The 15,856-nt window shown below is 33.7% G+C and overlaps 1 protein-coding gene across 1 annotated transcript in view; it reads left to right on the forward strand.

Annotated features, from left to right (window-relative positions):
* LOC127736951 (uncharacterized) overlaps nt 1-15,856 on the forward strand; it is a 40,777-nt gene that overhangs the window by 17,158 nt on the left and 7,763 nt on the right. The window contains exons 9-16 of the mRNA XM_052247513.1: nt 3,259-3,306; nt 6,852-6,916; nt 7,339-7,393; nt 8,724-8,855; nt 10,659-10,737; nt 13,277-13,422; nt 14,771-14,867; nt 15,567-15,712. Of these exons, the coding sequence (XP_052103473.1) occupies nt 3,259-3,306; nt 6,852-6,916; nt 7,339-7,393; nt 8,724-8,855; nt 10,659-10,737; nt 13,277-13,422; nt 14,771-14,867; nt 15,567-15,712 (768 nt within the window). The remainder of the gene's footprint in view (nt 1-3,258; nt 3,307-6,851; nt 6,917-7,338; nt 7,394-8,723; nt 8,856-10,658; nt 10,738-13,276; nt 13,423-14,770; nt 14,868-15,566; nt 15,713-15,856) is intronic.

Consider the following 15,856-nt stretch of genomic DNA (forward strand, 5'->3'; position numbering starts at 1 on the left):
CCTTGTTGATTGGTGCAATTTATCCTTCTGTTACTTCTGCTTAAAACCAGAAACTGTACTTCATAGAAAAATTTAACCTCAAACAGTTGCGTGAGTTGAAAACTAAAACTTTGAAAATAGTTTCCATTAGCTACTCACCAAGTATGGCGAGAGGGGAGTGGTGAAAAAAATCTATTTTTTTACTCCCAAGATTGCATAACTTTGCCTCATCCATTAATATAAGTACATTGTATTTACACTTCTATGTGATGGATGTAAGAACTTTCAATTTTAGATAAAGATTAATTTTTATACGACCGCAAAAAAATTTTGTGGTCGTATATTGGTATGACGTTGGCGTCGTCGTCGTCGTCGTCGTCGTCGTCGTCGTCGTCCGAATACATATTGGTTTTCGCACTCTAACTTTAGTTTAAGTGAATGGATCTTTATGAAATTTGACCATAAGGTTAAATACCACAAAAGGAAGGTTGGGATTGATTTTGGGGGTTATGGTACCAACAGTTAAGGAATTAGGGGCCAAAAAGGGGCCAAAAATGAGCATTTTCTAGTTTCCAGACAATAACTGTGGAACGGTGTATGGATCTCTCTGAAATTATACTACAAGTTTCCATACCACAAAGGGATGGTTAGGATTTGCTTTGGGGGGTTATGGCTCAAACCGTTTAGGAATTTGGGGCAAAAAAGGGGGAAAAACAAGGTTGTCCTGGTTAATGGACAAATACTTTAGTACAAAACATAATTTAAAGCAGTGTAAGGGAGATAAATCAAATACATCATTGAAATTATCTCCCTTACACTGCTTTTAAATTATGTATAAAGTAATGGTTAATGAACAATAAAGATAATCTAAAACAGTGTAAGGGAGGTAATCCAAATACAACGTTTTGGTTACTTCCCTTACTCTGCTTTTAAATTATGTTTAAAGAAATGCATATTTATAAAGGAAGACCAGTAAAAATATCTGCAAATGTTTTCATCTTTTTTTTTTACAAAAAAATCCATATGAAAGATTTGACACTATATTTTTATTAATTCCATTATAAAATAGATTAAGTTAGCACTATGGTAAATTTAAATGGGTAATTATGGTTGCCAACTCCATTGGAAATTTGAATTGAGATTATGACCATATCTTGAGGGAAAGAATTTTTTTGGGGGAAAAAGTGGGGGGGGGGGGGGGGGATAAAAAGAAATTGTGGGGGGCCAATTTTTTCTCATTTCAGATTTCAGAAATTAAAAAGAATTATTCTTCAAATATTATTTTTTTTTCAAATTTCAAATATTGAAAAATTTCAAGAAGTAATCTTTAATTGCACAGTATGGCGCATTAGATTTGTAAAATCTTTGATCACATTTATTTATTTGTTATGCCGAATCTAACAGTGTATTTAGATTTTTAATTTTGGGTCCAGTTTTCAAATTGGTCTACATTAATGTCCAAAGGGTCCAAAATTAAACTTTGTTTGATTTTAGCAAAAATTGAATATATGAGGTTCTTTGATATGCTGAATCTAAACATGTATTTAGATTTTTGATTTTTGGCCTAGTTTTCAAGTTGGTCCAAATTGGGGTCCAAAATTAAACTTTGTTTGATTTCAACAAAAATTGAATATATGGGGTTCTTTGATATGCTGAATCTAACCATGTATTTAGATTTTTTTATTTGTGGACCCCGTTATCTAATTGGTTCATATTGAGGTCAAAAGGGTCCAAAATTAAACTTTGTTTGATTTCATCTAAAATTGAATTATTGGGGTTCTTTGATATTCCAAATCTAACCGTGTATTTAGGTTCTTAATTTTGGGTCCTGTTTTTTAAATTGGTCTACATTGAGGTCCAAAGGGTCCAAAATTAAACTTAGTTTGATTTTAACAAAAATTGAATTCTTGGGGTTCTTTGATTTGCTGAATCTAAACATGTGTTTAGATTTTTGATTATGGGCCCAGTTTTCAAGTTGGTCCAAGATAGGGTCCAGTATTTAAACTTTGTTTGATTTCAACAAAAATTGAATATATGGGGTTCTTTGATATGCTGAATCTAAACATGTATTTAGATTTTTGATTATGGGCCCAGTTTTCAAGTTGGTCCAAATTGGGGTCCAAAATTAAACTGTATGATTTCAACAAAAATTGAATATATGATGTTCTTTGATATGCTGAATCTAACCATGTATTTAGATTTTTTATTTGTAGGCCCCGCTATCAAATTGGTTCATATTGAGGTCAAAAGGGTCCAAAATTAAACTTTGTTTGATTTCATCTAAAATTGAATTATTGGGGTTCTTTGATATACCAAATCTAACCGTGTTTTTAGATTTTTAATTTGGGTCCCGTTTTTTAAATTGGTCTTCATTGAGGTCCAAAGGGTCCAAAATTAAACTTAGTTTGATTTTAACAAAAATTGAATTCTTGGGGTTCTTTGATATGCTGAATCTAAACATGTATTTAGATTTTTGATTATGGGCCCAGTTTTCAAGTTGGTCCAAGTTGGGGTCCAAAATTAAACTTTTTTTGATTTCAACAAAAATTGAATATATGGGGTTCTTTGATATGCTGAATCTAACCATGAATTTAGAATTTTTATTTGTGGGCCCTGCTATCAAATTGGTTCATATTGAGGTCAAAAGGGTCCAAAATTAAACTTTGTTTGATTTCATCAAAAATTGAATTATTGGGGTTCTTTGATATTCCAAATCTAACCGTGTATTTAGATTTTTAATTTTAAGTCCCGTTTTTTAAATTGGTCTACATTAAGGTCCAAAGGGTCCAAAATTAAACTTAGTTTGATTTTAGCAAAAATTGAATTCTTGGGGTTCTTTGATATGCTGAATCTAAACATGTGTTTAGATTTTTGATTATGGGCCCAGTTTTCAAGTTTGTCCAAGTTGGGGTCCAAAATTAAACTTTGTTTGATTTTAACAAAAATTGAATATATGGTGTTCTTTGATATGCTGAATCTAACCATGTATTTTGATTTTGGACATTGGACCATAATAGGTAAATTAAAAAAATTCAAGTTCTTAGACCACATTCTTTCTGTGTCAGAAACCTATGCTGTGTCAAATATTTAATAACAATCCAAATTCAGAGCTGTATCAAGCTTGAATGTTGTGTCCATACTTGCCCCAACTGTTCAGGGTTCGACCTCTGCGGTCGTATCAAGCTGCGCCCCAGCGAAGCATTTTATTCAATTTGCTTTCATGTATTCTGTTAAATTGAAATTGTCCTAAGAAAGAGAGGTAATTTTTTTTATTTGTAGCAAGAACTGATAGAGTCTTTCTTTGCTGTTGGAGATGATGGCACAGGGGTGAGTATTTACTTCAAAAGATGGAGTTTGATAATGTAAAAAACTAAGCATGTTAGTGTTTAGGTAAAATGTTTTTTAATTAAGCCTAACATAAAATTCAAGAGTCATATAGATTTTGCTTTGCCTTATGCTTGTCCATTTATGATTTATTTGCCCCACTACTAAGTGGCTGGTGTATATAATGTTTCCCACATCCTTCATTCTTACCTTTTCCTGTTACAATATCCTGAAATCAAGTCAACTTTTTTATGTTACTGCAGATATTGCTGATTTTTGTACATTATTTTAAAATGATAACATATTAATTTACGGTTGCTTCAAGTTGATCAACTTTTGGAAGAATAACTGCACTTGGAATTTTTATATTTTTACTTGTCCTGACTTTTTTTTTAGATCACCTGGCTTTTCTCATCACTTGGCGTCCATCGTCGTACTTTTACAAAAATCTTCTCCTCTGAAACTACTGGACCAAATTTAACCAAAGTTGGTCACAATCATCATTAGGGTATTTAGTTTCAAAAATGTGTCCAAGATAGTTGACATGGCTAAAATAGAACATAGGTGTAAAATGCTAGTTTTGTATATTATCTTGAAAACTGCTTTGAATAGAGAAAATCTGACGGGGCAAAAATGTTAATAATGTTGAGATCTACCTGCTGTCCATTTACATCAAAACTGTGAAGACAACTTCTTGTAGGAGCTATTGCCCTTAACGTCAAATTTTACCAATTTTTCTTCATTTTTGCTTGTTATTTTGGAATTTATAATAGATGGAGAGAAACTCTAATAAGAAAAAATTATCTGGAAGACAAGATCTACAAAAAAGTCCAACATCGGCGAAATTGTCAGATGACTCCTTATTGGAGTTATTGTCCTTTAATGATGATTTTTACCATTTTTTTGTGTTTCTGATTAATATCTTAAAAAATCTTCTCCACTGAAACCACTGTGCCAAACTTAACCAAACTTGGTCTCAATCATCATTGGGGTATTTAGTTTAAAAAATGTGTCCGATGACCCCACCTGCCAACCAAGATGTTTGACATGGCTTAAGATAGAACATAGGGGTAAAATGCAAGTTTTGTCAATCATTTTGAAAATCATTTTGAATAGAGAAAATCTGAAAGGGGCAGAAATGCTGAGATCTATCTGCTGTTTATGTATGTCAAAACTGTCAGACGACTTCTTGTTATTGCCCATAAATGTCAAATTTTACCTTTTTTTTTTTTCATTTTTGCTGATTACTTCAAAACTATAGATAGATAGAAAGGATCTTTATCCTGGAAAAGTGATCAGCAAGACAAGATCTACAATTAATTCTAATGACTTAATGTCTGAAATTGTCATACCACTCCTTATTGGAGTTATTGCTCTTTGATGACTTTTTTTACCAATTGTTTGCATTTTTACCTAGTATCTTAAAAGCTATAATAGATAGCTAGTATCTAAAAAAGCCAAAATGATCAACAAGAAAAGATCTACAACTAAGTTATTTGCATTTTTACCTAGTATCTTAAAAGCTATAATAGATAGCTAGTATCTAAAAAAGCCAAAATGATCAACAAGAAAAGATCTACAACTAAGTTAGCATAACCAAAATTGTCAGTCGACTCCTTATTGAAGTTATTGCCCTTTAATGATGATTTTCCCATTTTTTATCATTTTTGCCCATTATCTTTATTAATTATGATAGATAGATAGAAACTTTAGATAGCCATAACGATAAGCAAGACAAGATTTACAAATAAGCCACATTGTTGAAATCTGTCGACTTGTTATTGGAGTTATAGCCCTTTAAAGATGATTTTTACTATCTTATTTAGTTTTTGCTTACTATCTTGAAAAGTATAATAGATTCAAAAGTAAATAGAATCTTTAAAAAGCAAAAAAGATCAGCAGGACAAGATCTACAAATATGTCAACATGACTGAAATAGGCAGTTAGCTCTTAATAAAGTTATTCCCCTATAATGATGATTTTTACTTAAAAGTGGCCATTGTTGAAGGTGCAGGTGAGTGACACATGCTCTTTAGAGCCTCTAGTGTGTAATGCCTACTGATCTAGAACTGATTTTTATACATTTGTGTATAATGAAGACTTAAGATTGAGTTGAGTTTTGGATTTTTTTTATCGGTTGACCAATTTTGATGTTATGTTAAAATTTCCATAAAATTTGTACTTCATATTGACATTTTTAGCTCACCTGGCCCAAAGGGCCAAGTGAGCTTTTCTCATCACTTGGCGTCCGTCGTCGTCCGTCGTCATTAACTTTTACAAAAATCTTCTCCTCTGAAACTAAACTTGGCCACAATCATCATTGGGGTATCTAGTTTAAAAAATGTGTCAGGTGACCCGGCCAACCAACCAAGATGGCCGTCATGGCTAAAAATATAACATGGGGGTAAAATTGTTTATCAGGTCAAGATCTATCTGCCCTGAAATTTTCAGATGAATCGGACAACCCGTTGTTGGGTTGCTGCCCCTGAATTGGTAATTTTAAGGAAATTTTGCCGTTTTTTGTTATTATCTTGAATATGATAATAGATAGAGATAAACTGTAAACAGCAATAATGTTCAGCAAAGTAAGATCTACAAATAAGTCAACTTAACCAAAATGGTCAGTTGACCCCTTAAGGAGTTATTGCCCTTTATAGTCAATTTTTAACCATTTTTCGTAAATTTTTGTAATCTTTTACAAAAATCTTCTCCTCTGAAACTACTAAGACAAATTTAACCAAACTTGTCCACAATCATCATTAGGGTATCTAGTTTAAAAAATGTGTCCAATGACCCCGCCCGCGAACCAAGATGGCTGACATGGCTAAAAAATAGTACATAGGGTAAAATGCAGTTTTTGGCTCATATCTCTGAAACCAAAGCATTTAGAGCAAATCTGACTTGGATAAAATTGTTCATTATGTCAAGATCTATCTGCCCTGAAATTTTCAGACCAATCAGGCAACACGTTGTTGGGTTGCTGCCCCTGAATTGGTAATTTTAAGAAAATTTTGAAGCTCTTGGTTATTATCTTGAATATTATTATAGATAGAGATAAACTGTAAACAGCAATAATGTACAGCAAAGTAAGACCTACAAATAAGTCAACATGACCAAAATGGTCAATTGACCCCTTAAGGAGTTATTGCCCTTTATAATAAATTTTTACAAAATAATTTCAACTGAAACTACTGGGCCAAGTTCATTATAGATAGAGATAATTGTAAGCATCAAGAATGTTCAGTAAAGTAAGATCTACAAACACATTACCATCACCAAAACACAATTCTGTATTGAATCCATCTGTGTCCTTTGTTTAATATGCACATAGACCAAGGTGAGCGACACAGGCTCTTTAGAGCCTCTAGTTTTGTAATGCCTGCAGATCTTTTGATTGTAATTTTTATGAACCATTTAGAACTACTGTAATAGGAAATATATAACAAATATATATTTGTCAGATTATCAGATTTCTTAGCTTCTGATCTAGTGATAACAAGTAATAAATATACAATAAAATATCAGTTAAAAATATTTTTGATTAATAGATGTTTTGCATTGTTTGCTCGAGTGGTGGAAGGTTGTTTGTCTGTGAGGAGTCAGAGTGTAACAAGTAAGTACTGTCAGATAAGTTTACTATTTGAAAACGTCTTAAAAGAAAATTATATTATATTTTCATTCATTCAAAAAAAAATATAGGAACTAGATACAAGTCCAGAAAAAGACAAATTGGGAAATATTCTTTTCAATTCTAAGATTTATTGAACGTGAAATGAGGGTACTTGTAACCAAAGTTAAGAAGACATTTCTATTTGCATAAAATCCTACTAAAAGTTGTATTCTGAGAAAGTAAAAATTTTCACCCCCAACTTCCAAATTTTAAACATTGCAGTTTTGTGTATGATAATCATTTCGAGCTTAAAATAAAAGTGAAAAACCTCCATAATTTGTTATGATTGTCAGCTTATCTCAAAGTATGTATAACAAATCCATACTAATGCATATACTTCTTTCAGTTCATTATTTCTTTTACAGTGTATATTGCTTGGAATGTATACGACTGTTTGTAGGGGAAGACCATGTTGAAAAGGTGAATTAGAATATGTCTTAAAGATGCCATCACTTTTGTTTTTACCATTATTACTGAGAGTCTTTCTCAATGTTTGAATCCCGTTCTCTTTTCCTTGAATGTGCCCTACTGAATTAGACTTATCACCAGGTTTATACTTACATAAGCAACTTGACACATGTGGAGCAGGATCTGTTTTCTTCTGGGGCACCTGAGATCACCCTCTCCCCATTGTCAGTTTGTGAGTTTGTATATCCCTTTGGTATCTTCTGCCTCTCTCTTGAAGCCATTTCTCACCAGCTTGATAAATGAGAATCAATTGGACATTTGAACCTGCTGGTATAGCAAACATTGCAACCATGTTCAAATGAGGGCTTAAACAGAAAATTCAAACTTTTCATATTCCACTCTAAAGTGGTGGTATACTATTTTCACCTTCTGCCTCCTCGGTCTGAAATGATTTTATCAACAACAGGGATGGTCTTTCTAGAGTTTTTTTTTTTTTTTGGGGGGGGGGAGGGGGATAAGAATACTTCCATGAAAAATTAAAATTGTAAATAAGTAGTTTTTGTACCAATTCTATGTGTGCAGAAACTTACAATTACTTAAATGCAATATGTTGTTGCCTCTATACTTCTGAATATGATGAGCTTAATTATATAGATAAAGATTATTTATTTTCCTTTGAGGAATAAAACCTTAGGTTTCTATGTTAAATTCTGCAATTTCAAGCATTCATAACTATTTTGTCTTAAGTTAGAATAAAGTGACAGTTACTCTATGTCTAAACTATATAGTTTCCTGACGTGCTGAAAAATTTAACATACCTTTAATTGCATATTAGAGCACACTGGTTCCTGGAAGTTTTGTAGTACAAAAACAGGTACTTCTGATCTGTGCTTCAGGGCAAATATGCCTTCCTATTTTGATTTCATATCTTTTTTGTATTATTCAAAAGAAATTTTTAAAAGGGTCCTACAGTGATCCGTCATACTTAAGCTTTCATTTGATACAAAAATTACCCAAATATTTTATTTAATGTCAATATAAAGCTATGTGTAGGAACTATTTTGTTTTAAATATTACTGCTTTCTTGTATGTTCTTTCTGACCTTGGTTAAATTAGTGGTTCTATACCTATAACCCTACCAATACCTTACAAATGTTTTTGAATTTCACTTACATGTAATGCAAATTGGTGTTTTCAAAAGTATATCAAACGTTACATTTTGTACCCAACTAGGGAGCACTGAATGTAAACTTTAGAATGTTATTATCCTTTTACGAATATAATAGTTTTTTACAAATATAATAGGTAAAACCAATGATATGTGCTGTGTGTATATTTACAGATAAATCAGGCTGATCCATGGACATGTTTCCTATGTCATCCATATTCTAAGGAAACACATGGATATTTGATACCTAAAACTGACTGGATGCGTAATATTCTTAGACTGTATGACACAGGCTACCAAGTACAGGTTTGTTAATATGAAAAAATGGTCAACAATATTTGGCTAATGAATTTTTTAAACTTCTTTATGTCCATCTTACATGTTATATGGAGCTTTTTTCAGTTTGAGTGGTCAAGTTTTGCAGATTAAGGTCTGTTTTTAGTGATGGAACGATTACGTCTAATATGTTGAATGTGATGCATGAAATATGTCTTTTAGAAGTGTCATTGTAAGGCTGTAGTTGTCAGCTTAAATTTTTCCGATATTAAAGTTCAGTTCCTGATTAATTATTAATGATAGGTCAACAATATTTGGCAAGTCAGTTCATTGTGTGTCTATCTCATGTGGACCATGGTATTGATCAAATACAAATGCTGATTTGCTTAGATGTAAAGACCTCAAAAGAAATGCCTTCAAAATTGCAAATGTATAAGCAAGTGAGGGAAAAATTGGTAACAAAAGTTTATAATCTTTCAAGAAATTTGCAACACAAGGGTCTGATGTGCAAAATACAACATATTAAACTGATCATTTTGTACAAGTCACACAAGTGGGATCAATGTTTAAACTCACTTAAGGTGTTCCATTGATCCAATTTAGTGGTGGTTTCAGATATGTGGTTATAAATCATAGATACGGGTATTTGTCATTAAGACAATAACCAAACAGCAAAAAATTCAAATGACCTCTGGAAGTCGACATTTGGTCTTCAGCAATAGACAGGTGTCTATATATAGATTCCACCACTGCAACAAGTGTATTACATTATTTCTCCACTGGAGACAGTTAAGTTTTAATATTTAAAGCGTGAGGCTTGCTGAGGTTTTTAAATAATTAAAATTTAACGGTTGAGAGTAGAGAAATATCGTAATACACGAGTTATAGTGGTGAAATCTGTTTCTCTAATGATTTTTATCCTTCTTTTTCAAAGATTTGCAGAAAGTTGTGTTCTTTATATGTGACTTCATCAGGCATGGTCGACTTTTTTCATGACGCCTCAATAGGAAATTCAGAAGAAACCAAGAAAAATGGAAGTCATAATTAAATTTCAACCAATCATTTGCCGAGAACAGATATTTCACTAGTGAGGAGAACAATTTTTTCACAATCGGTTGGGAAATGTGAAAAAATTAGAGAAATATATGTTAAACTTTTAAGTCTACACGGGTCTAGGAAAGTAATGAATACATTTACAATTGACTGAAACTGTCTTGACAAAAAAAAAAATAGAGACTTGTGCTTAAAATATGATTAAGACAATCACTAACTAGGTTCCTGACTTGAGACAGACACATGAACAGAAAGCTTTGTAAAACTTGTTTTTTGAGTCATCAACCCTTCCCTGTTTATTTCAATACAATTTGACTACCACAAAAGATGCACAAAAGAACATATCATAAACAGGAATAACACTTGAATCCAAAATTACAGCTTAATAGAAAGACAAAAAATAAAGCATCAATAAAATTAAGAATGCTGGCAGCTACTGAAATAAGCCAATAGTTCTTAGAATTTGTGGTAAGTCAAGTACCCTAAGGAACTGTACTTTTACCATTACTATCTCTAATATTTATCAACAACTTACTGGACAACATCACATCTAACACACCACTATTTGCCAACGATTGCATAACTTCTGTTATGGGCTGTCCTATGATCTCATATCAGTTGTAACAAAAGTCTTTTTTACATGTTAACAAAGCAATTTTTTTTTCCCACAGCTTTTGTAACACATTTCTTGGGAGTAAAAAATGTAGCATTATTTTGAAATAAATCAACTTCTGAGAATTGAGTTTCACAGTAAACCAAAATTTCTCTTATTTCTTACAGGAGCAGGATTTGAGTTACCTCTTGGTAGGAGAAAAGAAAAAAATAAGAGTTCTCTCCCTATTTGATGGAATTGGAACTGGTTTGTATAAAAAGTCGTTAGCCTTAGAAAAAAAAAAATGGTTAAAGCAAGTTTATTCGGTCAAGATGTATTATAAAAGGAAGAATTCTGAATACATCTTATTGCTATTTGCCCGCCATTTTTGGACATCACCAACATTCCCTGAAAATTTTTATTTAATGCCTGCTGAACTGGCATTATATATTTATTATAAAATGATGATGACATACCCGTTAAGGTTGTGTTACATTGTCTTTACCATATTTTAAGCTCACCTGGCCCGAAGGGCCAAGTGAGCTTTTCTCATCACTTGGCGTCCGTCGTCCAGCGTCGTCCGTCGTCGGCGTTAACTTTTTACATTTTGAACTTCTTCTAGAGAACCACTGAATGGAATGAAACCAAACGTGGCATGAATGTTCCTTATGAAGTGCTGACCAAGTGTTGTTACTTTGTAGCCGATCCATCATCCAAGATGGCCGCCAGCGGGGGACTTAGTTTAACATAGGACCCTATGGGAAATGCATACAAATGACTTCTTTTAGAGAACCACTGAATGGAATGAAACTAAACATGGCATGAATGTTCCTTATGAGGTGCTGACCAAGTGTTGTTACTTTGTAGCCGATCCATCATCCAAGATGGTCGCCAGCCTGGGACTTAGTTTAACATAGGACCCTATAGGAAATACATACAAATGTCTTATTTTAGAGAACCACTGAATGGAATAAAACCAAACATGGCATGAATGTTCCTTATGAGGTGCTCACCAAGTGTTGTTACTTTGTAGCCGATCCATCATCCAAGATGGCCGCCAGCCGGGGACTTAGTTTAACATAGGACCCTATGGGAAATGCATACCAATGACTTCTTTTAGAGAACCACTGAAAGGAATGAAACCAAACATGGCATGAATGTTCCTTATGAGGTGTTGACCAAGTGTTGTTACTTTGTAGCCGATCCATCATCCAAGATGGCCGCCAGCGGGGGACTTAGTTTAACATAAGACCCTATGGGAAATACATAAAAATGTCTTCTTTTAGAGAACCACTGAATGGAATGGAACCAAACATGGCATGAATGTTCCTTATGAGATGCTGACCAAGTGTTGTTACTTTGCAGTCGGTCCATCATCCAAGATGGCCGCCAGCGGGGGACTTAGTTTAACTTAGGACCCTATGGGAAATACATACAAATGTCTTCTTTTAGAGAACCACTGAATGGAATGAAACCAAACATGGCATGAATGTTCCTTATGAGGTACTCACCAAGTGTTGTTACTTTGTAGCCGATCCATCATCCAAGATGGTCGCCAGCCTGGGACTTAGTTTAACATAGGACCCTATGGGAAATGCTTACAAATGACTTCTTTTAGAGAACCACTGAATGGAATGAAACCAAACATGGCATGAATGTTCCTTATGAGGTGCTGACCAAGTGTTGTTACTTTGTAGCCGATCCATCATCCAAGATGGCCGCCAGCGGGGGACTTAGTTTAACATAGGACCCTATGGGAAATACATAAAAATGTCTTCTTTTAGAGAACCACTGAATTGAATGGAACCAAACATGGCATGAATGTTCCTTATGAGATGCTGACCAAGTGTTGTTACTTTGCAGGCGGTCCATCATCCAAGATGGCCGCCAGCGGGGGACTTAGTTTAACATAGGACCCTATGGGAAATACATACAAATGTCTTCTTTTAGAGAACCACTGAATGGAATGAAACCAAACATGGCATGAATGTTCCTTATGAGGTTCTGACCAAGTGTTGTTACTTTGTAGCCGATCCATCATCCAAGATGGCCGCCAGCAGGGGACTTAGTTTAACATAGGACCATATGGGAAATACATACAAATGTCTTCTTTTAGAGAACCACTGAATGGAATGAAACCAAACATGGCATGAATGTTCCTTATGAGGTGCTGACCAAGTGTTGTTACTTTGCAGTCGGTCCATCATCCAAGATGGCCGACAGCAGGGGACTTAGTTTAACAAAGGACCTATGGGAAATACATACAAATGTCTTCTTTTAGAGAACCACTGAATGGAATGAAACCAAACATGGCATGAATCTTCCTTATGAGATGCTGACCAAGTGTTGTTACTTTGTAGCCGATCCATCATCCAAGATGGCCGCCAGCGGGGGGCTTAGTTTAACATAGGACCCTATGGGAAATACATACAAATGTCTTCTTTTAGAGTACCACTGAATGGAATGAAACCAAACATGGCATGAATGTTCCTTATGAAGTGCTGACCAAGTGTTGCTACTTTGTTGCCGATTTACTGTTCAAGATGGCCACCAGGATATTTTATTAAATAACGGGACCAATATTAATCAAAATTTGGCCTCAATCATTATTTGGGTATCTGTTATGATTTTTATCTATCTTTACATGATTTCTAAAACCAAAGTAGAGTCAGGTGAGCGACACAGGCTCTCGAGAGCCTCTAGTTGTATTAAGTCTTCTGGTGGGGCCATTTGTAATGTACCTACACATCTTGTTTTGTTATTATATCCTGAATGATTTTCAATGTTTAGTTTCTATTGACAACAGGAAAGGTAATATTGGATTCATTAGGACTGGACATTGAAGTATACTACACATCAGAAATAGATGAGGATTCCTTGTTGGTGACATCCTTTCATTATGGTGATTCTGTTACTCCTATTGGGGATGTGACCAAATTAACTGAAGAAAAGGTAATGTGTTCAGTGTTTACATCTGAAATAAATATGTTGTTTTTATCTGTAACAATCCAGATAAAGATTTGTTTGGTTATACTATATGTGCTACTTGTCGTATGCAATTGCCCTATTGTGTATTCTTAAGATGAATGTAAGCTATTAGCACCATCCTGCTCATTACTCTCTTTTATTGTACATGAGAAATATTGTACAGGATATAGTTTTGAGATGTTCCAAACTTTTGGTGCTGAGCATTTCTGATTAAGATAATTCAGCCATGATGTCATGAACAAAATTGTCAGACAACTCCTTATTGGATTTATTGCAAAACTTGTAGTGAAAACTTTAAAAGCTAAAATGATCAACAAGTCAAGATCTACAAATAAGTCAACATGACCAAAATCAGCAGTAGACTCCTTATTGAAGTTGTTGCCCTTTAATGACGATTTTTCCTATTTATTTTTTTTTCATTTTGCCTATTATTTTGAAAACTAATAGATATATAGAATCTTGAAATAACAAAAATGATCATCAAGACAAGATCTCCAAATTTGTCAAATGACGGAATTGTCGGTAAACTCTTTATAGAGTTTTTGCCCTTTCATGATGATTTTTACCAAAACATGGCCATTGTTGATGCAGGCAAGCAACACAGGCTCTTTTGCTTAGCAAGGCAGTGTGCATTCTTGTTGAAGACACATATATATATATATAAGTATATACAAGTTTGGCAAACTTCTATATTATTAGCTCACCTGGCCCGAAGGGCCAAGTGAGCTTTTCTCATCACTTGGCGTCCGTCGTCGTCGTTAGCTTTTTACAAAAATCTTCTCCTCTGAAACCACTGGGCCAAATTTAACCAAACTTGGCCACAATCATCATTAGGGTATCTAGTTTAAAAAATGTGTCCAATGACCCCGCCAACCAACCAAGATGGCTGCCATGGCTAAAAATAGAACATAGGGGTAAAATGTAGATTTTGGCTTATATCTCTGAAACCAAAGCATTTAGAGCAAATCTGACATAGGGTAAAACTGATTATCAGGTCAAGATCTATCTGCCCTGAAATTTTCAGACAAATCTGACAACCTGTTGTTGGGTTGCTGCCCCTGAATTGGTAATTTTAAGGAAATTTTGCAGTTTTTTGTTATTATCTTAGATATCATTATAATATCTAATATCTAATACTATTAATTATGATTTTAACCTTATTTTACATGATTTCCAAAGCATCAGTAAATACAGGTGAGCGACACAGGCTCTTGAGAGCCTCTAGTTAAGGACTAGTATAGAAATAAACTGATAATTTTTGGAAGTAAATGTGTAATATTTAATGAATGGTAAACGTTGATTCTTGTTACAGTTGAAAGAAATCAGTCCAATAGATTTGGTGATTGGTGGATCCCCATGCAATGACTTGTCTTTAGCCAACCCAATAAGAAAGGGTTTTTCTGATTTCAGTAAGTAATATTTTTTTAATTAATTAAATTAATGAATGTTATAATATTTTAAGTATGGATATTTAACCTGACTTGGTCCTGTTGTATTTTAAAAGTGGTGTTTTTAACCTCATACTTTGTGATATAGTGTGAAAGTGTGATATAATGCAATATATGTTCAGCTTTCTTTCAATTTTAATCTTAAAATTCTCTGTGGAAAGAAATTAACCCCTTTTGATTTTGGGGTCAATAGGTCAAAGATTAAGGTCTTGGGAAAGTTAATTTTAGACAACAATATCAGGTCTTTACTAATCTGTGGTGGATTATAAGACCCTTAATGAGTTTAAGGTCTCAAGTTCAAAGGTCAAGGTCACATCAGCAATAATAAGACAGAAACTTGAGCAAATCTTTGGTTTTCCATCATTTGACCTAAATTGTCAGCAGAATATAAAAAACTTCATTATCAAAACAAAAATAACCCCCAAAAACAGTTCTCCCAAAAATGTTCTTCTCCATAAAGATAGTAACTCTGCTAATGCACCCATTGTGCTTCTGGAATCTTTTTTCTATACAAAGCATAAGTTAAAATAATCTGTACTGTAGATGCATTGTAAAACATGCTGCTGGTAAATATTTGTGATTCTAGTCAGCTAGATAAGTGGAGGGATAATGTATGTGAGCAGTTTTTCACAGCATGTCTTGTTTAATATGTATTTTCAGGCAGCACAGCTCTTTTGTTCTTTGATTATTTTCGTATACTAAGATGCGTACAAAATTTATCTGATGGCCATCATGTCTTCTGGCTGTATGAAAATGTGGCTTCAATGAAAAGAGAATATTCTGATGTTATATCAAGGTTTTTACAGGTATTTGAAAACACTAATAGATGATTTTACACATACACACACAAACGCACAAATTGATGCAGTATATAAAAGATTTGGCAACACAAGAAGTTGAGTTGTGATGAAGTTGAACTTGCTTATAATGTAATAATATCTATCTGGGTT

Source organism: Mytilus californianus, unplaced genomic scaffold, assembly GCF_021869535.1.
Source record: "Mytilus californianus isolate M0D057914Y unplaced genomic scaffold, xbMytCali1.0.p SCAF_4, whole genome shotgun sequence".
In the NCBI taxonomy this organism is placed as follows: Eukaryota; Metazoa; Mollusca; class Bivalvia; order Mytilida; family Mytilidae; genus Mytilus; species Mytilus californianus.